At 36.5% G+C, this 23,048-nt stretch overlaps 1 protein-coding gene across 1 annotated transcript in view; it reads left to right on the top strand.

The window, feature by feature from the left end:
- Nucleotides 1-18,171, top strand: part of LOC123848935 (transmembrane protease serine 11D) — a 52,899-nt gene extending 34,728 nt beyond the window's left edge. Inside the window, exons 5-10 of the mRNA XM_064584550.1 lie at nucleotides 182-339; nucleotides 3,087-3,125; nucleotides 6,819-6,996; nucleotides 10,383-10,642; nucleotides 11,741-11,883; nucleotides 15,012-18,171. Coding sequence (XP_064440620.1) covers nucleotides 182-339; nucleotides 3,087-3,125; nucleotides 6,819-6,996; nucleotides 10,383-10,642; nucleotides 11,741-11,883; nucleotides 15,012-15,173 — 940 coding nt within the window. The 3' untranslated portion in view covers nucleotides 15,174-18,171. The remainder of the gene's footprint in view (nucleotides 1-181; nucleotides 340-3,086; nucleotides 3,126-6,818; nucleotides 6,997-10,382; nucleotides 10,643-11,740; nucleotides 11,884-15,011) is intronic.
- The last annotated feature ends 4,877 nt before the right edge of the window (nucleotides 18,172-23,048 follow it).

Below are 23,048 nucleotides of genomic sequence, written 5' to 3'. Positions count from 1 at the left end.
TGAAATCAAATATTTGTGGAATGGCATTGTGATATATCATTAAGTATGCAAACACTGTTATGTGAATCTGTTCTAAAGTTAAATCCCCAAGGGAATTTTTTAATGTTTAATCAATAAGGGTATATAAACAGAACAGCATAAAATTATAATTTTTTATTTTTAATATATTTATGACTTTCAGGCAAGAAGGTAATGGTGTGACAGTAGATGTTGTCATGAAATTTAAATTCACTAGAAATAACAATGGAGCACCAATGAGAAGCAGAATTGAGTCTGTTTTACACCAAATGCTGAATAACTCTGGAAACTTGGAAATAGACCTTTCAACTGAGATAACATGCGAGTACCATTATTTTCTTTTTTTTACCATTTTATCCAAATATATCAACTTAACCAGTTATAATTCATGTTTTAATTTAGTGAGATTGACTTTTCTTTCCTTAGAATTAAACTTTATGAAAACAATATACTATAAAGGTAGACATAATGCATAGTTCATTCTAACATTTAAAAAATCATTTAGCATTCATATAGTAAATTTTATTAGCTAAAAATTCTTTCATTAATTTTCCCTCTCAACACTCCTTATGAGAGATGTTGTTGTCAGGTATTCAATCTGTAGTATGTTATAGAAATGGAAAATAGCTGCTCAAGGTCAGAGAACAATTTAATTAACACTCCACCTCACCCAGAACACAGCATGCAATTGGGAGGCATCTGATAAACTTGTAGAATAAAGGAGAAAATGAGAAGATTTAACAACATCCCTAACTCCTCTCTGAAAATATCTGTACCTCTGACTCTCTTGAATCTATTTCCATTTTTTTCCATCCCTTTCCATTATTATCCATCCCTAAGGGACCCACTCTGGTCCCTTTCTTACATGAGGTGTGTCTGTGTGGCGCAGCAGTTGGGCTCAGGTCATGACCCCGGGGTTCTAGGACAGAGCCCCACTGTTGGGCTCCCTGCTCAGCAGAGAGCCTGCTTCTCCCTCTCCCTCTGCTGCTCCCCCTGCTTGTGCTGTTTGTCTCTCTCTCTGTCAAATAAATAAAACCTTAAAAATATATATTTCTTACATGACTAAAAAAAGACTTCATCAATATGTGCATAGAATTTAAGGACCCTCCTCCAACTTTGTCATGCACTGCTACCTTAATAAACCATGATTCCCTCATAATAAGCTCAACATTAAAGGGATTTGGTTGCCCCCACACTGGACATACCTGTTACAGCTGCACTAGTTGTTAAGATATTGAAATGCTTTCCATGTGTTGGTAAACCACCACTGCACCAGGCCCACAAAGGTATCTTCCCAGCCTCTTCAAATCCTCCCATCCCTACCCTGGACTCCCGGCACGTCCCCCTGTAACTGAAGAGTTAATGCTTAGCACAGCAAGGACTTCCAAGACACTGCTCTAGCTCCATGGTTTGTTGTGTCCTTTCTGACTGGCTGATGCTCCTCCATTACAGTTTGCTTAATCCTCACAACAACCATAGCTTATACTTTTATTGTTCCCACTCAGAAAAGATAATTACCCAGGGTCCTACAATCAGCATGTAGGGGAGTCAGGATTTGAACTCAAGTCTCTCTTGTTCAAAAAATGAAAAGGAGTGGTCAGTTCTTTTTATTTCCTGCCTCCAAAAAGATGTTTGGGCTCCTCTGACACTTACAAAGCAGATGTGATTCCCAAACCCTGTGAAACTTCTGGCAGCAAGGAAGTTTGGATAAACTGATTGTAGAAAGCATGAAAACCTGTCTGAGAAGCTTAGATTTATTTTATAGGAATAAGCTGATTTCTCATTAAAAGTTTTCAAGCAAGGAAAGATATGATCTGACATACATTTTTAGAAAAAACAACCTGGTAGAGATAGACATCTTGAAAAGTGCAAAGGTGGTGTCAGGGAATCCAGATTGAAGGTTATTGTAATAGTATAGATGTCAAATGATGAAAGCACGAACTAAAGTAGTAGACAAAGGGAGAGGGAGGGTGGGCGTAATGCAAAGCATTGTTAGAGGCTAGAAGGTATAAACTCTGAAAACCAGTAAGATGTGAAAATGACAGGAAGGGAAAAATTAGAGACTTGTTTCAGATTTCTAGCCACTGGTAGAAGTGGGATCATTTCCTAAAGGAGGAAATATAAGTAGCAAATTTGGGGTAAATTTGGTCACATTGAGTTTGAGACAGCTGTAGGATGTGCTGAGAAAATGGTTCTATAAGCAGACCTTAAACTACAACAGACAGACCTTCACTATCTGCTGTCAACATATTTTCTGTCTGGGCGCTCCCACCATCTCCCTTCATGCTGTACTTGCACTACGAGCTTTACTGACATGATCATTCCACAAACATCGTGCATCTCCATGCACTTGTACTCACTACACTTTCACCTGGAATACCTTTTTACTGCTTGTCTGTCTGGAAAGTTCCTTTTAGGTCTTCAAAATACAGCTCAAATGTTTTTCTCACCATGATAATTCAGTGAATATCTCAGGTAGCATGATCACCCTCTCCTGTCTCCTCTCCACTTCGCACTTATACTTACTTGAATGATTCCTTGATTAATTTCTAGCTGCAAATTATGTGAAGGCAGATCTCCTGTGTTTTGCTCACTGTTATACCTGCCCTACTAAGAATAGTATCAGTAGAGTAATACATATATATCTATATATACCTACATATATATGCAAGTAAATGAAAATTTAACTTCTCTTATACTATTTATCACATCATATCTCAACAACTTGCTTATGTTTCTGTCTTTCCAACTAAACTGAATGACTTGAGAACAAGAATATCTTTTAAATATCTTTTAAGTATCTTTTAGTGTTTGATGAGAAATTAAAGCACAAACTTTAATATAAATAACAATAAATGGGGAGAAGATTGTAAACCCAGAGATTTCTGGGGCTTATGACTCAGAGATTCTTTCAGCAGGTCTAAGATGAAGTCTAGAAATCTGTATCTCATCAGTCCTCTGAGTGATTCTGATGATGGTTGTCTGAGAACGACATTTAAGAAATTAAGGTGAAATAATATACATTCCTTATTGTATTGATCTTACTTTCACTTTTTTTTTAATACCAGCAATTACTGACCAGGACACAGTACATATTTTCACTGAAGGTAAGTTTCAATATTATCTTATACAAACAGTTTGCCAAAAATAAATAGTAAACGTTCAAGTAGTTGAGCTCTTTGCCAAGGTAGTTTCTTTTTTTTTTAATTTAATTTTATTATGTTATGTTAGTTACCATACAGTACATCATTAGTTTTTGATGTAGTGTTCCATGATTCATTGTTCTTGTATAATACCCAGTGCTCCGTGCAGTACGTGCCCTCTTTAATACCCATCACTGGGCTAACCCATCCCCCCACTCCTCTCCCCTCAAAAACCCTCAGTTTGTTTCTCAGGGTCCATAGTCTCTCATGGTTCTTCTCTCCCTCCGATTTCCCTCCCTTCCTTTTTCCCTTCCTTCTCCTAATGTCCTCCATGCTATTCTTTATGTTCCACAAATAAGTGAAACCATATGATAATTGACTTTCTCTGCTTGACTTACTTCACTCAGCATAATCTCCTCCAGTCCCATCCATGCTGATGTAAAAGTTGGGTATTCATCCTTTCTGATGGCTGAGTAATATTCCATTGTATATATGGACCACATCTTCTTTATCCATTCATCTGTTGAAGGGCATCTCCGCTCTTTCCACAGTTTGGCTATTGCGGACATTGCTGCTATGAACATTGGGGTGCATATGGCCCTTCTTTTCACTACATCTGTGTCTTTGGGGTAAATAGCCAAGGTAGTTTCTATTGAGGTGTTATCTTAATTCTTAGTCCACTCGTGTGGGTCGCTGTTGAGAGAAGACGTTGCTGATTCCACTGGCCCATGGGGGGTAAATAGCCAAGGTAGTTTCTATTGAGGTGTTATCTTAATTCTTAGTCCATTTGTGTGGATCGCTGTTGAGAGAAGACGTTGCTGATTCCACTGGCCCATGGGGGGTAAATAGCCAAGGTAGTTTCTATTGAGGTGTTATCTTAATTCTTAGTCCACTCGTGTGGGTCGCTGTTGAGAGAAGACGTTGCTGATTCCACTGGCCCATGGGGGGTAAATAGCCAAGGTAGTTTCTATTGAGGTGTTATCTTAATTCTTAGTCCATTTGTGTGGGTCGCTGTTGAGAGAAGACGTTGCTGATTCCACTGGCCCATGGAAGGATGTTTAGAAGAAGGAGGTGGCAGCAGTGGCATTCGGTGTCGTGTTTGACCTCAGGAAAATTTTCTTGGCAGCTTCGGGAAGCTTTTCCTACCCTGAGTCTATGGTGGCACTTCTGTAAACTTGTAAATTATGTTTAGTGACACCTTTTATGTGGCTCCTCCTGACCACCAGAATAGCCTGCTTTGCTGTGGATTTAAGTTAATCAAAAAGTAAAATTTAAAAAAATTATAAAAGTGTTGTCAGTTTTGTGTCTCTAATCTGAAGGAAAAGACACGACTTCCCAGTGTCATTCTGTATACTCTCAGGCTAGTACAGCAGAAATATAATCCCTAGAAAACTGCTGCTTCCTTCTCTGGTGATGAAATGTAGTTAGAAATTAGTTCAGTGTACCTCAACAGCTGGCCTATCTCAAATACTTAAGTGATGTTACAAGGTAATGCTACCTTTATGGGTATTTCTCAACTTCATTATATATTTAATTCATGCTTCTTTTTAATGAAAATGTACTTAAGTGATTTACTAAGGAATTTGGTTGAAGGATGCAACAAAGGAACTTACGTTTTGTGTATATTCTTAACGGAAGTCTAGCCCTCCTGTATCTGGAAAGTCTGTTAGGAAAAAATGTCTTTGGATGGATGTCCTATTGAAGCAGTGTCATGACTTTAGAGCAATAGAAATTGTTGTTGGTAATTTACTTCTAATTTCTTAGTAATAGACTGAAAAAAAGCAAATAAACATGGGAATGGGAATTGAGAGGACTTGAATGATCATTTCAGATTAGGCCATTGGAATGTTCATGAGTTTTCTTTCTTAAGATGTTTAAATCTCATTTAGGTACTTAGAAACCCTCAGTTACCCTCAGGAATATCCTGTGGAGGGGCGCCTGAGTGGCTCAGTCATTAAGTGTCTGCCTTCGGCTCAGGTCCTGATCCCGGCATCCTGGGATCGAGCCCCACATCGGGCTCCCTGCTCAGGGGAAAGCCTGCTTCTCCCTCTCCCACTACCCCCTGCTTGTGTTCCCTCTCTTGCTGTCTCTCTCTCTGTCAAATAAATTTAAAAAATCTTAAAAAAAAAAAAAAAGAATATCCTGTGGACCTGAAATAACTCTTTTCCAAGGGCACACTTGGTAATATAGAGTTGGTTATGGAGGTCTGGAACTTCCATGATGAGCTGGATTACCACTATGGAGATTTCTTGATCAGAACAGTTTTCCTCCAACTTCAATGTACACATGAATCACCTATTAGAATGTAGCTTCTAATAAGTTCTGAGGATTTAACGTAGGGTGACTAAGATTAATAATACAGTATCGTATGCTTGAAAGTTGCTGAGAGTAGATCTTAAGTATTCTCGCCACACACACACAAGAAAGAGTTAACTATGTGAGGTGATGAAGGTGTTGGTTGTCTTGATCTTGGTAATCAACAATGTATATGTACATCAACTCATTGCACTATACATTTTAAATATACAGAATTATATTTGTCAATTATTCCACAATAAAGTTGGGGAGGAGGAGAATGCAGCTTCTGATTTGTTCCCTGGTGTGGGTCTTTGAGTTAATTTTTTTTTCAGCTTTGACGTATAATTGACAAAATTGTAAGATATTTAAAGTACATATCTTGATTTGTTATACATATACATTATGAAAATATTCCATCTAGTTAACATATTCATCACCTCAGATATTTAGCCCCCCCTTTTTTGTAAGAACATTTAAGTTCTATATTCCTGCAAATTTCAATTATACAATACAGTGTTATCAACTGTAGTCACCCTGTTACACACTAGATCCTCAGACCTTATTCACCTTATAGCTGAAATCTTTTACACTTTCACCAAATTCTCCCCATTTCCCCCACCCTCCAGGCCTTGGCAACTACTTTCTACTCTTTCTTCCTAGGAATTTGACTTTTTTTTTTTTTTTTTTTTTTTAAGATTCCACAACATATAAGTGGTACTATGCAGTATTTGTCTGGCTTATTTTACTTAGAACAATACCTTCCAGTTTATCCATGTTGTTGCAAACAACAGGATTTCCTTCTTTTTTAAGGCTGAATAATATCCCTGTGTGTGTGTGTGTGTGTGCATGCATGCACATACGTGTGTGTAAATATATATATAAACATTCTCTTGACCCATTCATCCATTGATAGACCCTTAGGTTATTTTCACACAGTGGCAACATCTCTAATAAACTTCCATACTGCAGGTCCACAGACCACACTTTTGAATAGCAAAGCTGGAGAGAGGATGGAAATTTCCTAGTGAACTTGTGGCCCAGGCTGTTAAAACCAGCACTGACCTATCTTAACTTCTATTCATGAGAAACTCCAGAGAACTCTGAAGGTGCTCCAGAATTTGAAGACTCCATGTAATTAAGTTCAGAAATATTCTCTAAAATGCAGTCTCTAGTCAACAGTAGTCACATAAGTACTCTAAAAAATAACACACTGATCATGCTTTTGGAAAGGCTAGCATGTTCTGGGGAAGAATACATAAAAGACAGAAAAGTTGTAAAAGATAGAGAGACTCTGGCAGCATCTCCCAAATGTAAATGAATCATGATCTTCCCAGCTCATTAATGCCCTTGTCTCATTAGGCTGTGGGGCCCATCCAGACCTAATAACTTTGTCTGAGGAGAGGATCCTTGGAGGCACTAAGGCTGAAGAAGGGGACTGGCCGTGGCAAGTCAGTCTACAGACGGGTAATGTTCACCACTGTGGAGGCATCCTGATCAGTAGCATGTGGATCCTGACAGCAGCTCACTGCTTCAGAAGGTGAGGTCACAGCTTACCTACCTGGGAACAACTAGAAGAGACATATACAGAAGAACTCCACCCATACCCCAAGGACTGAACATAATTGGATTTTGCTAAAAATAATTGAATGCAAAAAAATAATGAGTCTTTTCTTCTTATTCATGATAGCAAAAATATTTTTTTTCTCCTTCAGCTTGCTAATTTAATCCTATTTTTCTGTTTCAGGTAATAGTATGCTATCACAATGATTTATATGTCAGAATGTTTAATTTAAATCCTAGCTATGAAAGCTTGGGAAATTTATTGAACCTTTATAAGACTCTTTTTTTTTCCCTAAATTAGGGACATACTATTATCTATGTCTTAGTGTTTTTGACAGGATCAAATACATTAATGTAAACATATGTTAAATGTTAGCAAAATGAATCGCTACAGAAAATTTTCATATAATATTATGTAAGCTGATCAGCAGGCTGATGGCTGATCCAAGACTGTCATATGCCATTAACTAATTCTTTCCAAAACAATTATTGAATATCTACTATGAGCACAGTGTTATCATAGAGGCTAATTAAACACTGCCTGTACTTTAAAGGAGCCTACATTCTAATGTTAGAGATAGACATGCACAAAAATAATGATCAATAATGGTGAGTAGCATAAATAAAATGAATTTAAACAACTTACAGAAAATTCTTCATTGATGTGACTAAAGGCTATTGCTAACATAAGGGTAATAATCTGCCAGTGGAGAGTAGGATGCATAAACTTACTCAGAATAGGACTTTAGACTTAGATGACTAAAACCTGTTAGGTACAGACACACTTTATTATTGGAGCATGCTAGACCCCTATAGTTGCTGGGAACTAAACTCAAAATGTTCACTCAGAAAAGTAAAGACGATCTAAATCAAATGTGCCTCTGACCATAACTATTCTCTTCTCAGACTCACTGAATATCCACAGTCTAAAATCCAACTTACCACATACCCAAAACCCTCCTATCCAATCGATCAAGACTTACTTCTCAAAGCATGAACCTTGAGCTCCAGCCAGATTGAATTATTCTCTTCCCCTGAACTCTACCTACTTTTTCAGGTTTAAGAGCATTGTGCACTAGTCCTGTAAAACTTTACTCCCTCTTAATAGTTTTCTAACAGGTATTATTATGCAGCAGTACCCTCAAATCTGCAAAGGACTTCTTAGAAATAGTGAAGATTTTTCAGAATTTCAATGGGAAGAAATGGAGGAAGGGATATTAACATTTTAGGGAGAAGAAGCAGATTGAGCAAATGCTCTTAAACCTGAAAAAGTAGGCAGAATCCAGGGAAAGAGAATAGTGCAATCTGGCTGGAGCTCAAGGTTCAATCTTTATTGCCACCTGAAAGGCCAAAGAACAATGGCACTAATTGATTTTAATCACCTCTGAATGTGGAAACCAGGAATGCAAATACTTGCGTTAGGAGGCACTTAGCATAATCAAGGATGTAATATAAACTGTACTGGATTCTAAGCCCTACACAGACCCAACCACCAAAAGCTAAGTAAAGGATATCACTATAATGAAAGCCACAGTTACAAATATCACCAATGATTACCAAAGGAATTCATGATTTTAAATGCTTGGAACATCTTCTTTCCTGCTTTGTCGAAGATTAATTAACCATATAATTGTGGGTTCATTTCTGGGTTTTCTGTTCTGTTCTATTGATCTCTGTGTCTATTTTTGTGCCAGTACCATGCTGTTTTGATTACTACAGCTTTGTAATATAACTTGAAGTCCAGAACTGAGATGACTCCAACTTTTCTTTTTCAAGATTGCTTTGGCTATTGGGGGTCTTTTGTGGTTCCATACAAATTTTAGGATTGTTTGTTGTAGTTCTGTGAAAAATGCTGTTGATCTTTTGATAGGGATTGTGTTAAATGCGTAGATTGCTTTGGGTATATACATTTTAACAATATTTGCTCTTCCAGTCCATGAGCACGGAATGTCTTTCCATTTCTTTGTGTCATCTTCAATTTCTTTCATCAGTGTTTTATAGTTTTCAGTGTACAGGTCTTTCACTTCTTTGGTTGGGTTTATTCCTAGGTATCTTCCTGTTCTTGGTGTAATTGTAAATGGGATTCCCTAATTTCTCTTTCTGCTGCTTCATTACTGGTGTATAGAAATATAACAGATTTCTGTATGTTGATTTTGTATCCTGAAACTTCACTTGAATTTGTTTATCAGTTCTAGCAGTTCTTTTGGTGGAGTCTTTCAGGTTTTCTAGATAGAGTATCATGTCATCTGCATTAGTGAAAGTTGTACTTCTTCCTTGCTGATTCAGATGCCTTTCATTTTTTTTTTTTTTTTGGTCTGATTGCTGTAGCATACTTATTTATATTTTTATTCCTGACACTCCCACTGTTTCTTATACAAAGTAGACACTTAGTAATGACTTGTTCAACTCTAACTAATGAAGATAATAGTTACCTTCATTGAGAGCTTACTTTGTGCACCAAACACTGTGCTTGACACACCTGTCTCAATACTTACAAACCGTGTGAGAACATATCATCAATCACATTTTATGCAAAAATAAAATAAGAATTAGAGATAGGAAATAAGTTGCCCTAAATAACACTGTTAATGTATGGCATGACTAAGATTTAAATCTAAATGAAACTTTTTCCAAAATCATGCTCTTATTCACTTTCTGGATAAAAAAAAAAAAAGGAGGGAAGAAAGAGATGAAGAATATTTTCAGAATCTTCTCTGTAAAGACCCTGAGCAAAAGATGTTCAATATGAAAAATTTGTGTAATTTGCTTGCAAACTACTTTTTTTCTTTAGAATTTTTAACAAGCATTCACTCTTTTTTTTTTTTAAGATTTTATTTATTTATTTGACAGAGAGAGACACAGCGAGAGAGAGAACACAAGCAGGGGGAGTGGGAGAGGGAGAAGCAGGCTTCCCACGGAGCAGGAAGCCCAATGTGGGGCTGAATCCCAGGACCCTGGGATCATGACCTGAGCCAAAGTCAGACGCCTAATGATTGAGCCACCCAGGCGCGCCTAGCATTCATTCTTATATAAGCTATTGTACCTTATAAAATTATTTCCTGGATATATAATTTTTATTTCTGTATCAGCTCTATCTAAACTCCACAAAACTCTTAACATTATTATGTAGTTACATTTTATTTTTATTCAACCATAGTAGCAACATTGAGTTAATCAACCCCCAATTCACAGATCCTTTAGATAAATGATGACTCATTTACTAGCTATGTAATCCAGAAATATATACCAAAGAGAAACTGGTCAAATAGTTGCTAGCTGGTGACAAGGATGATAAACACAAAATTCAAATATTCGAAACACTCACAAATTTCCTATTCAAAGTATGTTTTCCTATTTTTTTAGGCAATCTAATCCTCGTCAATGGACTGCCAACTTTGGTGTTTCAATAACATTTCCTAAACAGAGAAGAAGAATACGGACTATTTTAATCCATAACAATTATAACCCTGCAACTCATGAAAATGATATTGCAGCTATACAACTTGATGGAGGCATAAACTTTACCAAAAATATCCATAGGGTGTGTCTCCCAGAGGCTACCCAGAATATTCCACCTGGTTCTTCTGCTTACGTAACAGGATGGGGATCTCAAGAATTTGGTGGTAAGTGTCTCAGGAAAAATAAAACAGCAATAACAACAAAAAGTCTCCTGGTACTTGCTGTTATGTAATTTTTTTTAAATTAGGGAACACCTGAAGGACATATTTTATGGAAAGAAAGATCTTATAATCTGATGAACCCAACCTCTAGTTATTACTGAGTTTCCTCAGCAAAGCAAAGCAATGTCCCTACAAACTATGGGGAATTCTCAAACATAGTAATAGGGACATGTAAGAGAAAGTGATAAAGAAACATGAGTTCTTTATCGGTCTCAAATGTCTCCCCAATAAAGAAAATTTTTAAAAAAATGAAAAGAAGATTTGGATAGGTATTCTCTAAGGGTTTTAACACCCTCTAAGGTATTAACAACCATTAAGGTATTCTGAGATGAAATGAATCCTACCTCTAGAGCAAGAAACTCTACATGTACATAAGCATTGCTCACTCTTGTTTATTGAATGAATAAAATAGGCATAAAAATGAGGGCAATGTGAAAGAACAAATAGGGCCATGGTGAAAATAAGAATATCAGCCAGGATGTGGAAGGATAGCATTAACAATTTCCACATGCTTCAGGTCATGTTGTAGATTGTGTCTCCAAGGAATAATATGAAAGCTTAATTGTCATTGTGTTTTCATGACCCAAAGTAATTTGGTAAAATAGATAAAATTTGTACCAATCACAAAAATGGCAGTGCCATTTTGAAGGAACATCAGTGTAAAATAAATTAGTTCTTTAGCCTTGAAACCAGACTGGTTTCTCTTTCATTGCTAGATTAAAGGTTAACTCAATATGTTATTTTTCCAATTCAAAGTCAGTCAGTAAATAACTTAAATGCTACTAATCAATAGCAGATTTGTTTTGTTCTCAAGGTCTTAGGGGCACTGCATCACAAAGCTAAAGCAAAAAGAAATAAAATAAAATTGATCTGTGTAAAGGGGTTATTCTACTCTACTATAGGAATCTTTTCTGAGAAGAAATTCCTATTTACATCTTCAATAGACTATAAGAAATAGTGTTTGGGATACATTTATTCCTTCCCATGTTTTCCATAGAGTTATTAATTTATCCATTTTATTTCTGCTTTTATACTTCACAGGTAACACAGTTTCAGATCTACAGCAAGCACGGGTCAGAATAATAAGTAATGATGTATGTAATGCACCAACTAGTTATAATGGAGCTGTATTGCCTGGAATGCTATGTGCTGGTCTACCTCAAGGTGGAGTGGATGCATGCCGGGTAAGTTCATGACAATGTTATCACATCATTATCCAAGTTTATAAGTACTTACTAGCCTGTGACACTGTGATAGTCACAGAGTAACATAATTATAATACACAGCCCTGATCCTCTAAAAATTTGTTGTCTAGATTTTCGAGTTAAAACTGTTTTATGAAGGTGATCCAACACTAATTTTGAGAAACCAAATTCCAGAGTGTTTAACCATCCAAGCTCAAGAACAATACAGAACTGCATTTTTCAATTCCTTAACCTTTGTAACCAATTCTTTTATCTATAAAATGGGGATAATAGTAAGTACAGAACTTTTTAGGTAACATTAAAGAGTAGATGAAGATTAACTATGTCAGGCATGTGCTTAACAACAAAGAAATCTCAGCCATCTCAGCTATTTTTACTGTTGTTAACCTAGACCATGACCACTGATTAATAACTTCAATCTCTGAAAAAAATATATAATTTCACTCTCAAACTTTCAATCACTATAAAGGTTTAAACAAATTAATCACTCATCTAAGAGTCATAGACAATAATTGGTTTTAAAATATAAATAACACCTGAATATCAGCACCTTAAAGATGGAAAATGTACACCAAAAGCTTAGTTACTTGAGTCACAACAGTTTCCGTAACTGTAAAACAGCACAAATGAGGGGGGGAAACTACTTAGCCTGTCATTTTCAGCCAAACATAAAAATGCAAATAACTATGAAATCTTAATTAGAATAGGGTTTTAATACTAACATTTTAATTAAATTATCTAAACAATTAATGTGGTTATGCCCTTTAGTAGATTTTAATCCTATGTCTGAAACCCCATATAATAACAACAAATACTATCAGAAATTACATTTCTGGAAATTTAAGAAAAATTAGTCTTTTCTTGAGGAATCTGCTGCTGTTTTCTGGAGCAAATTGTATGCGGAAAAATCAGGTTTATTCTTTCCTCAAACATTAGTGACTCTTATATTTAGTGCTCACATTCTTGAAAAAGCAGATAAGAAGTAGCTCTTCCACAGTTTTTTCCAAGATCCCAATCTATGGGCATTTTCCCAAAATTAAACATTTTTATTGAATGCAACGTGTGTGTAAATGGAGAGGAACTGCTTATCAACTTCCCAAATACCATTAACTACCCATTGGCCTTTACCCTTTAAGTGGAGATGTCTTTGTAGTAGAGAACACTTATTCATGCTTTACTCAAGATGTCCCTTACCTTCTGGATACACAAATTCTGCTCTTCCCCTCAAGCCCAGATCAAGCCTTAACTCGTCATGAAACTTCCCCTGTGTGTTCTACTCCAGACCCAGGAATTTTCAACTGAAATGCTACAATACATACAGTTTGTGCTGCATAAAGTAATAGCACTTTACAAAAGAGCTTGTGAGATCATACTTGTTTCAGTTCATTCATTCATTCAAAGAAAGTGTACGAATTACTTTCTGTGCACCAGATACTGTGCTAGCACAGCAATGTGTTCCTTGCTCTCGTCAAAGCTATAGTCCACAAATGTCTGCACAGTCAGGGGCGCCTGGGTGGCTCAGATGGTTAAGCATCTGCCTTTGGCTCAGGTCATGATCCCAGGGTCCTGGGATCGAGTCCCGCATCAGGCTCCCTGCTCCTTGGGAGCCTGCTTCTCCCTCTGCCTCTCTCTCTCTCTCATGAATAAATAAATAAAATCTTTCAAAAAAAAAAAAAATGTCTGCACAATCAGACAGTGAAGCTGCCCAGATACAGGCAAAATTACACATGCCTCTTAGTTTAACATCTGTTTGCCCACTCTTGGTAAGACATTATGCAGAGAAGTTTCTTCCTAGAAAGAAAAAATTGTAACAAAAACACAATGATGAAAAAGCGCTGAGAACTGGTTAACTGGAGCACAAACACACAACCCAAAGGAGGCAGGTGCCAATCAGCTCCATGCAGTGCTTGCCATGCAAGTTGGTGATTCACACGCTGACCCTTCTCCCCATCTAGACTGGTAATTTAGTAGGTATGAAGAGCTAGCTACTAGGAGTAGTCAAATGAATAGCAAACTATTCTAAAAGCACCCTTGGTTAAATAACTGACTTTTATTAGTACAGACCATATGCCAGGCTGTACTGAAAGTGTTGTGTGTGTAAAACTCATTTAAATACATAGAAACATTATTCACAGATGAGGAAACCGAGGCAGAGAGAGCTAGCATTAAACAGCTTCCTGAAAGTCATATGGCTGATAAGTGGAGGCTTCTGACCCAGGCTATCTAACTCCAGAACCCATAGACTTAACCTATCATGCAGCATGTAAAACGGACTAAATTTGCCTCCCCACCTAGATCACTGCATGTACAAATATTTGTTAGTTGGTTGATTATAATTGGTAAGTATTTCATAAGGAGTGTTTTATTCATTGCCATATAGTTTTTTTGATTATTCACCAAAGAATACTTTTTGATGATACATTATGCATCAGACACCTTACAGGACTACGAATAGGAAGATAAATGAGACCTCTGAAGACTCATTCATCCAACAAATATTTCCTTAGCTTCTCCTGTGCACTAGAAGCTTAGGATACAACAGTGTCCCGAATAAAGGTCCTTATAGAACAGCCAAGAAAAGAGACACTGAACAAAGATCCTATGTGCCGTGAGTTTGGCAGCAATGTATGGCTGCCACCAGGGGAACCGGTACAAGGGATTAAGTTCAAACAGACACACAATGTGCTTGTATAAAATAATACAGAAGTGGTGAAAGAGATACACACAGGACGTGGGAACACAGGCAGTGAAAAACTAATCCAGCCCAAAACCAGAAGGGGTAGGGGGGAGAGGGGGTGGGAGACACAGGCCAAGAAGGCTTCCTGGAGGAGGTAAAGTCTGGGATGGGAAGCAGTCAGCCAGGCAACTGAGGACAGTCTGGGAAACATGCTTCTCATCTTCTCATAACTGCTGAAGGAACAAGTGTTCTTGAAGGATTTTGGTAATTTTCGCTTGAAAATTGGTATAGTATTTCAACTTGGTATAATATTTCAACAGGAAATATCAGACTAAATTTATTTACTGGTACTGGATGTGACTTCTGACATAGAAACAAACTCCTTAATACTTGAGGGTTGTCTCATACTTAATCATTGTGTTTCCTTCAGGGTGACTCTGGTGGCCCACTAGTTCAACAGGACTCACGGCGGCTTTGGTTCCTCGTGGGCATAGTAAGCTGGGGAGATCAATGTGGTCTGCCAGATAAGCCAGGAGTGTACACTCGAGTGACAGCCTACCGTGACTGGATAACCAAAAAAACTGGTGTCTAGCACATTAAATGCATCTCTGTGGCAAAGTCTGTATGCAGGTGTATGTCTAAAATTCCAAACCTTTCTTTTTCAGGTGCAAGAGAGACTAAAAGTGCCCTATTTTAATTTCCTGTTACATGAATATGGTTTCATAAACACTACCTGTTCTTTATTACTACAGATTCTATGTTTTCTCGAGAAAGCTATATGAATATTGCATAGTATTTTGGCTGTGGGCCAGGGGAAACATGTAAGCTAGTTACAGAGGTAACAATCTTATTACAGTTGTGATAAGAGCTAGTAATGAGAAAACCAGTTACCCTGAGAGTAGACTTCAGAGGAATCTGGACAAGTCTGCAGTGTCAGAGGAGTCTTCTCTGAAAAGTCTCACTGAAACTGGGCAAAGTATAGAAACTCACAAAAGAAGAAGTGGCAGAATAACATTCAAGACAGAAAGAATAGCATGAGGCAAGAAAAATAGTATTTATTTGAAATTTCTGGTCATGCAATATTCTATAGGTGGTATTAGTCCTAGAATTAAATATGTGAAGTCACTGTACAATCCTACAGCAATCTTAATTATCCTATAAAAACACACTCGCATAGGAACTAATGAATTTCAGGCATTTAAGATCAAAGCTGTCACTCCTCAACTGAGACCCAATGAATTATAATTTTATGATGACTTTTATTAAAAATATCCTTCATCTATATGAAAGAGAGAATTTATTTCCTCTATAAACTGATGAAATACACCAACACAACCTTCTCAGCTATCTTACAATTGCACAGTGCTTTTGAACAACTATATAGGAGTAATCTTAAGAACTAAAGATCACCCAGTGGCAGTTATTTTTGAGAATTTAAGGATCCTCAATAGCTAAATCCAAGTAATGAATTTCGTCATATGTGAAGAGTTGTTTTGCAAAGAGAAAGGTTAAATAGTTTAATTTTAATAGAATTACCTTAGAAAAGAAACTTTTCCCTCTCTTCCTCTTTCTTTCTCCCTTTCTCTTCCCTACATAAACATTATCCAAGAACATAAATAAAATCCATTAAAATTCAATGGCACAGCAATTTATGTCATCTGAATCATGAATGTAACTGAATTTTTATGGGATCCTAGCATTAACTGAAGCTTGGTTATGCATGACCATCTATGTGTCAGGGCTTCTCTCTTCTAAAAGCTAACACAACACCTGGGTATCAGAACAACAACATGCGTTGTGATGCAAACTTCTTGTATTTCCTCCTGTAAATTGTGAAGAGACCTACAGTGAAGTCATTTACTTTTAAGGAAAAGAAGTTGAAAATTTAACCAACTTGATGAAATGTACAAATTGTTGGCACACTTTATTTCAAACAAACTTTATTAAAACTATTTCCCTACCTAAGTATTTAGGGAAGTTATGATTATGAAGGATGATCCAATTTATTTAATTGGTTCTCCAACAAGAGAATTGCTAAGTAGACTCTAAAGGCTTGGTACTTTCTGCTTCCTTATAATCAAGATCTGTAACTGAGGCAAGCATCCAGCTTGACACTCCCTGGCTTTACCTTGTGAGGACAACATTAAACTGGTAATTTAGAGTAAGCCTCAAGGGGGGTGTGTTTAGTGTATAGGGGGGTGTGTGTGTGTACATGCCCTCACATAATCATATTTTTGTTTATTCCTATATGTTGAAAGCTATATAAAGTATTTATTTAGCAGAAAATAGAACAAATTCAATTTATTGAAAATAAAATATTTTTAACAAATATGTTTATTTTTATGAAGAGATATTTGAATACCTGAACACCTATTTAAGAGCTTCTTTTTTATTTTCTTATTTTTAATGTACTGATGCGTTCCATTTCCCGAGAGCTAAATAACTCAGTGAAAGTAATTTTGTACATTTGTGGGAAGAGCAGTGATTCATAAATCCTTTCAGTTCTTAAAAAAAATCATTCTGGAAACTCTGACAAAAACTTTCTAGCACCCTAATTCAGTGCCAGAAAAAATTATTAATACCAGGGGAAACCTTGTTCAGCATATAGAAAACACAGACTAACCAGTAAAAAAAACAAGGCTAACAAAGTGAATATTTGATGTTCAAACTGAATCCTCCTGGGTTTAAAATAGTGAGCAGAACAACTGAAAAGAGAATTATCCAAGAAAGTTTAAAGCAAACAAGTGGCTGTTTATTGCACTACTTGGAAGCCTTAATTGCAAAGTGTAGATCATTCATTTAACAAATTTATTGAGCCTTGTTATTCTAGGCTCTCTACTAAACACTAATAAAATTAAGATAAATAAGACATAGTACCTACACATAAGACACCCAGAGAATGATGGTGTTGATAAGCATACAATATAACTTGATGGATGCAATGATAAAGAGTAGGATATTTATTACAGGATAACAAAAGAAGGGTGAAGGTCCTAGAAGATTCAGGGGAAATATTTTTTAATATCAAAAGTGAGTCTTCCAGGGGCCCCTGGGTGGCTCAGTTGTTAAGCGTCTGCCTTGAGCTCAGGTCCTGATGCCGAGCTCCGCATCAGGCTCCCTGCTCAGCGGGAAGCCTGCTTCTCCCTCCCCCACTCCCATGCTGTGTTCCCTCTCTCGATGTGTCTCTCTCTCTGTCAAATAAATAAATAAAATCTTACCAAAAAAAGTGAGTCTAGGGGCGCCTGGGTGGCTCAGTCGTTAGGCGTCTGCCTTCCGCCCGGGTCTTGATCCCAGGGTCCTGGGATCGAGTCCCACTGGGATCGGGCTCCCTACTTGGCGGGAAGCCTGCTTCTCCCTCTCCCACTCCCCCTGCTTGTGTTCCCTCTCTCGCTGTCTCTGTCAAATAAATAAAATCTTAAAAAAAAAAAAAGGTGAGTCTTCCAGAGCATTGATTTGCCATGAATAATAATTACTCTCCTGTTATATGAGAATGGAACAAAGAACTTCTATTTATCTAAATCTGTCACAGGCTCTAATTTACACAATTCAATTCCTATTTTCCAGTTTGCTAAACATTAAATAGGTCAAACAGATCCAAAATAGGTTTTTTTCTTTATATTTTTCATAAGTCTATATAATCCAAATCCCAAAACACAGTCCTTTTCATTTCTAATCGATCACTTTGATTAATATCCTATGGGGAAAACAGGTCATTTCCCCACTTATTTCTAGTGATTAATTTCTATAAGAATCAGTTGTCCTTTGAAGGAACAGGTCCCTTATCAAGAGAAATACTTAAGCAGAAGCTGGATGATCACCTGCAGAAATGTTTTGGAGGATTTCTGCCACGGGTCAGGCTTAAAAACAACAGATCATTTCCATGGTCCCTTCCAGGCTAAGAGTCTACCCACAATAAGGAAATAATTTTGAGGGAGCATAAGATCTTTGAGAGAAAGAGGAATTGCCGAGCATTGGGACATTGTTTGTTTAATCAACATGAAACATGAAATAAATCCTCTAGAATAGGACAAAAGTAGAAGAAGGGAGACAAGTCAGAAGACTCTTGCAATAATCCAGGGAAATGATGGGATTTACTTGGATTGAGGAGCTAATAGTGAAGATGGTGAAAAATACTTGAAATTCAGGAAATATTTGTAGAAACAGAGAAATTACCTTTAGACTAGACTTAGGGGCTGAGGAAAAGGGAGTGATCAAGAATGACTCAAATTTTGAGCCTGAACAATTGAAAGGAAAATTTGGGAGGAGAACCCAGTTTGAGGATGGGGAATTAAAAGTTTCTTTCTGGGGCACCCTGGGTAGCTCAGTTGGTTAAGCATCTGACTCTTGATTTTGGCTTAAGTCATGATCTCAGGGTTGTGAAATGGAGCCCCAGGTCAAGCCCCAGGTGGAGCCCCACTGTTGGGCTCTGCACTGGGTGTGGAATCTGTTTATCCCTCTCTGTTCCTCCCCCTCTGTCCCTCCCCCCTTTGCTTGCACACACATGCTCACACACACACTCTCTCTCTCAAATAAATAAATAAATAAAATCTTTTAAAAAATTTGTTTCTTTCTGAATCTGTTACATTTGAGTTGTACAAACATTCAGGTCAGACAAACAACTATAAATACATATCTGTAGCTCAGAAAAGATATTGAAACTGGAAATATCAATTTGATGGCATTTACACTTTCAGGGAAGTAGGGGACAAAAGCCATTTTCGATGACTGGGAGAGAGAATGGGAAATGTAGTTTTTAGAAAATAAGGAAATATCTTGATGACCTCAAGAAATATCCTGATGTCTTAAGATGAAAAAAATTATTTTAGTATCATAACAAAAACAGACTTAAAGAAAATGTGTTAAGTTTGATTTTATTAAATTAAGAACATTTTGTTATTCAAAAACACTACTAAAGAATAAAAAGAAAAAATGACAGAGGGAAGATATTTGCAATACATACAACGAAAAAATAGCTCATATCTAAAATGCATAAGGAATGACTACAAATCAATAAGTAAAACAAAAAGCCTGATAAAAGAAAATGGACCGAAGATTGGAATTAGTTACATCAGAAAAAATCGGAATGGCCAATAAATGCAATAAAAGAGGCTCAATCTTATTAGAAATAAGGAAAATAAAAAATAAAGCCATGGGGCGCCTGGGTGGCTCAGTTGGTTAAGCGACTGCCTTCGGCTCAGGTCATGATCCTGGAGTCCCTGGATCGAGTCCCGCATCAGGCTCCCTGCTCAGCGGGGAGTCTGCTTCTCCCTCTGACCCTCTTCCCTCTCATGTTCTCTCTCATTCTCTCTCTCAAGTAAATAAATAAATATTCCCTTCCTGATAGCAGGAAGGGAAAAATGAAGGTGGGGAAAACGATGGGGGAGATGAACCATGAGAGACTATGGACTCTGAGAAACAAACAGGGTTCTAGAGGGGAGGGGGGTGGGGGAATGGGTTAGCCTGGTGATGGGTATTAAAGAGGGCATGTATTGAATGGAGCACTGGGTGTTATATGCAAACAATGAATCATGGAACACTACATCAAGGACTAATGATGTAATGTATGGTGATTAACATAACATAATAAAGTTTAAAAAAAAAGAATAAATCAGAGTCACACTTAACAAGGATGAGCCTTAAAAACACAAAGTTAAACAAAAGAAGACAGTCATTAAAAAAAATACATACTATTCTATTTTCAACTGTATTGTTTAAGAATTCATTTTTACTCATGAAAATCTATTTTCAAAAAAAGCAAGGAGTCTATTACCAAAAAATAAAAAAATATGTTCACCTTTAGGGGAGCACAGTAGAACTGTACCCAAGAAGGGAAAGGCAGAGAGCTACTGTTTATTAGCAAACTTCTATGGATATTTGCTTTATAGTAAGTCATTAAGTTGTACATTTATATGTACTTTTGTGTATGTGTATTATTTTCGCATCTCTGATACAGAACAATTGTCAGTATCCTCAAGCATGGTGAGGGAAAGCAATCAATAATTCTCAGGCCATTCAGAAAAGAGCCCTTGAAGAAAATATATGAAACTTTTTAAAAAGTATGTACCATTGTAGATAGCAGAAAAAGCAATTTTTTTCCTGTTCATGATCCACATTAATATTTTCATTGAATTTTTATAGATTTAACAGGATGGTCTATCAATGTTAACAGTGTTAAGAAACAATTCTAGTGTGCATAGTACTATTAAATTATCTAGTACTATTTCTTCTCCAATTAGTTATTTTCCTAAATTATAAGTTTGAAGGTAAAATAAAAAGATATATATAATCCCATGTTGTAGCAAGAGACAAGCTCAAATGATTCAGAGATTGCAAATAATTATGCATGTAATAATAAAAAAGTTAAAAAAGTTTAAGTAAAAAAAGACAGTATGTTTTTTCTTTGTGTTTGTAAATAGAATACTTGTGATAGTCCTTGGAAAAGTACTTAGGGATTCAGTGACCCCAACTTTTCTTTGCTGGTAATTTTCTGCCTTACCATTTTCAGTCCCTCTTTAAAAGGGTTACAAAATCAGGATTAGCATTTTACAGCCTTTATCATTTGCAGTGCTTTCATACAAAAAGTCTTGAAATAAGCATCCTTTAGTATACTAAACATTTCCATTTTTATGACTACAGAAATTTATTTTCCTGTTCTGGTTTTACTAGTCACGGGGAAAACAGGGTTTCCTATCAGCTGTTTCTTTACTTGATTCACAACAGAGAAAGGAAACTATCAAATATAGAAGCCAACTCTATAACTTTAAGACACTAACATATACTCAGAAGAGATAAATTCAGTAAATTCCTTGGATATTACTAGATATTTAGATATTTGGACTCATAGCAGGGAAAATGTTAGAATGTAGCTTTCTAAACTATCATAGACTTAAAATTTACTTTTAAGATTTATTTATTTGACAGAGAGAGACACAGCGAGAGAGAGAACGCAAACAGGGGGAGTGGGAAAGGGAGAAGCAGGCTTCCTGCGGAGAGATCGCAGAACCCTGGGATCACGACCTGAGCCAAAGGCAGACGCTTAATGACTGAGCCACCCAGGCGCCCCAGACTTATAATTTTTAAAAGTAGGTTTTATTGCAGGCATCCACACTGAGGAGAAGTTTTAACATAATGTCAGAGCCTTATAGATACATTTTTAGATGACAACAATATAAAGAAAAATTTGATAAACAACAATGATACTGCTAGTCTAACTACTACGGTCCAGCATTGGATAGGATTTTCACATTATCAGACATTTTTATATATTGTTATTTTTAGAAAAGGAAAGGATAAGGAAATAAATTTGACTCATAGTATGATCTAATGGTCATATTTAGCTGAAGAAGCAAGCATGTTCTTTAAAAGGCTGTTTGAACTCCAGGTAAAATGTCAGATGTTAATTGAAGTGACCAAGCCAACACAGTAGGAAATGACAGCAGACTCAATTGCTGGTTCTCTGACTCAGACCAAAGCTCTCCATCTTTGTGCACACCTCTCAGCAGCCATTTATATGTACTATTCCTCCACTCACCATGGTCTGTTGGAAGAACCATGGTGGGCCATAGGCACTGTTTCCATTTCCTTATCTGTGAGGCTTCAAAAATAACTTTCCCGACTTCACAGGGTTTTACTTTGAATAAACTAAACATTATAATAAATTACATGAAATAAACCGTATAAAACCTACCAAGAAAAGAATTTAAAAATAGAGTAACTCTGAGCCAAAAAAAAATTTTTAAGTGGGAATTTTTGCCCTGAAGTCATACAACCAAGTAATTTATTTCACAACCAGCTATACATTTTAAAAACCTATTTTATAAAAAAAAAACCCTATTTTATATTAATCCTTGATTTTAATTTTAAGTAGGATGTCTTTTCTAAAGATCTAATCACACTCAAAAGGGATATGCCCCTCTTTAGCAGAAAGTGCAAAGTCCTCCTACCTTTGCAATTTCCAATCCTATTAGGTGAAAGACTTCTGTTCCCACCAGTCTGGCTGGGTAATTAAATAAATGCCATCTCTTTTTAAAAAAACAGATTGTATTGAGCTCCTTTTCAGAATGCCAGACAAAACCTGATCAGGAAAAATTAAAGTGTGAAAGCTTCAAAGTTTACACACTCTTGTTACCAATCATCGACATGTTCTCATTAAGTGAAATGAATATTAAACCTCTCTTTTTATACACACAGATCAGGCAAAGTGCTTTTCTTAAGTTAGTAGGGGAAAAAAAAATAAGTTCTTATAAAAATACCTTCAGGATCACATTCTTTTATGAAAATAAAGAATACCTACAATATTATGAAGTTAGTTTTTGTTACATGATTATAAAATTCATTTGGGTAGAACCCATGAAGTAGAGACAATTTCTCCAAATTCTAACATAAATGTATTTAAACTGTGGTCGTTAACATTTTAGGCCTATCCTGCTACTAAAGTCTATGGATTATCCAAAAAGTCCTATATTCT

The sequence above is a fragment of the Mirounga angustirostris genome, unplaced genomic scaffold, assembly GCF_029215605.1.
Source record: "Mirounga angustirostris isolate CCGP_5_RB_7025 unplaced genomic scaffold, mMirAng1.0.hap1 SCAF_2, whole genome shotgun sequence".
NCBI classification, from domain to species: Eukaryota; Metazoa; Chordata; class Mammalia; order Carnivora; family Phocidae; genus Mirounga; species Mirounga angustirostris.
This window is presented reverse-complemented; position numbering and strand designations above follow the sequence as displayed.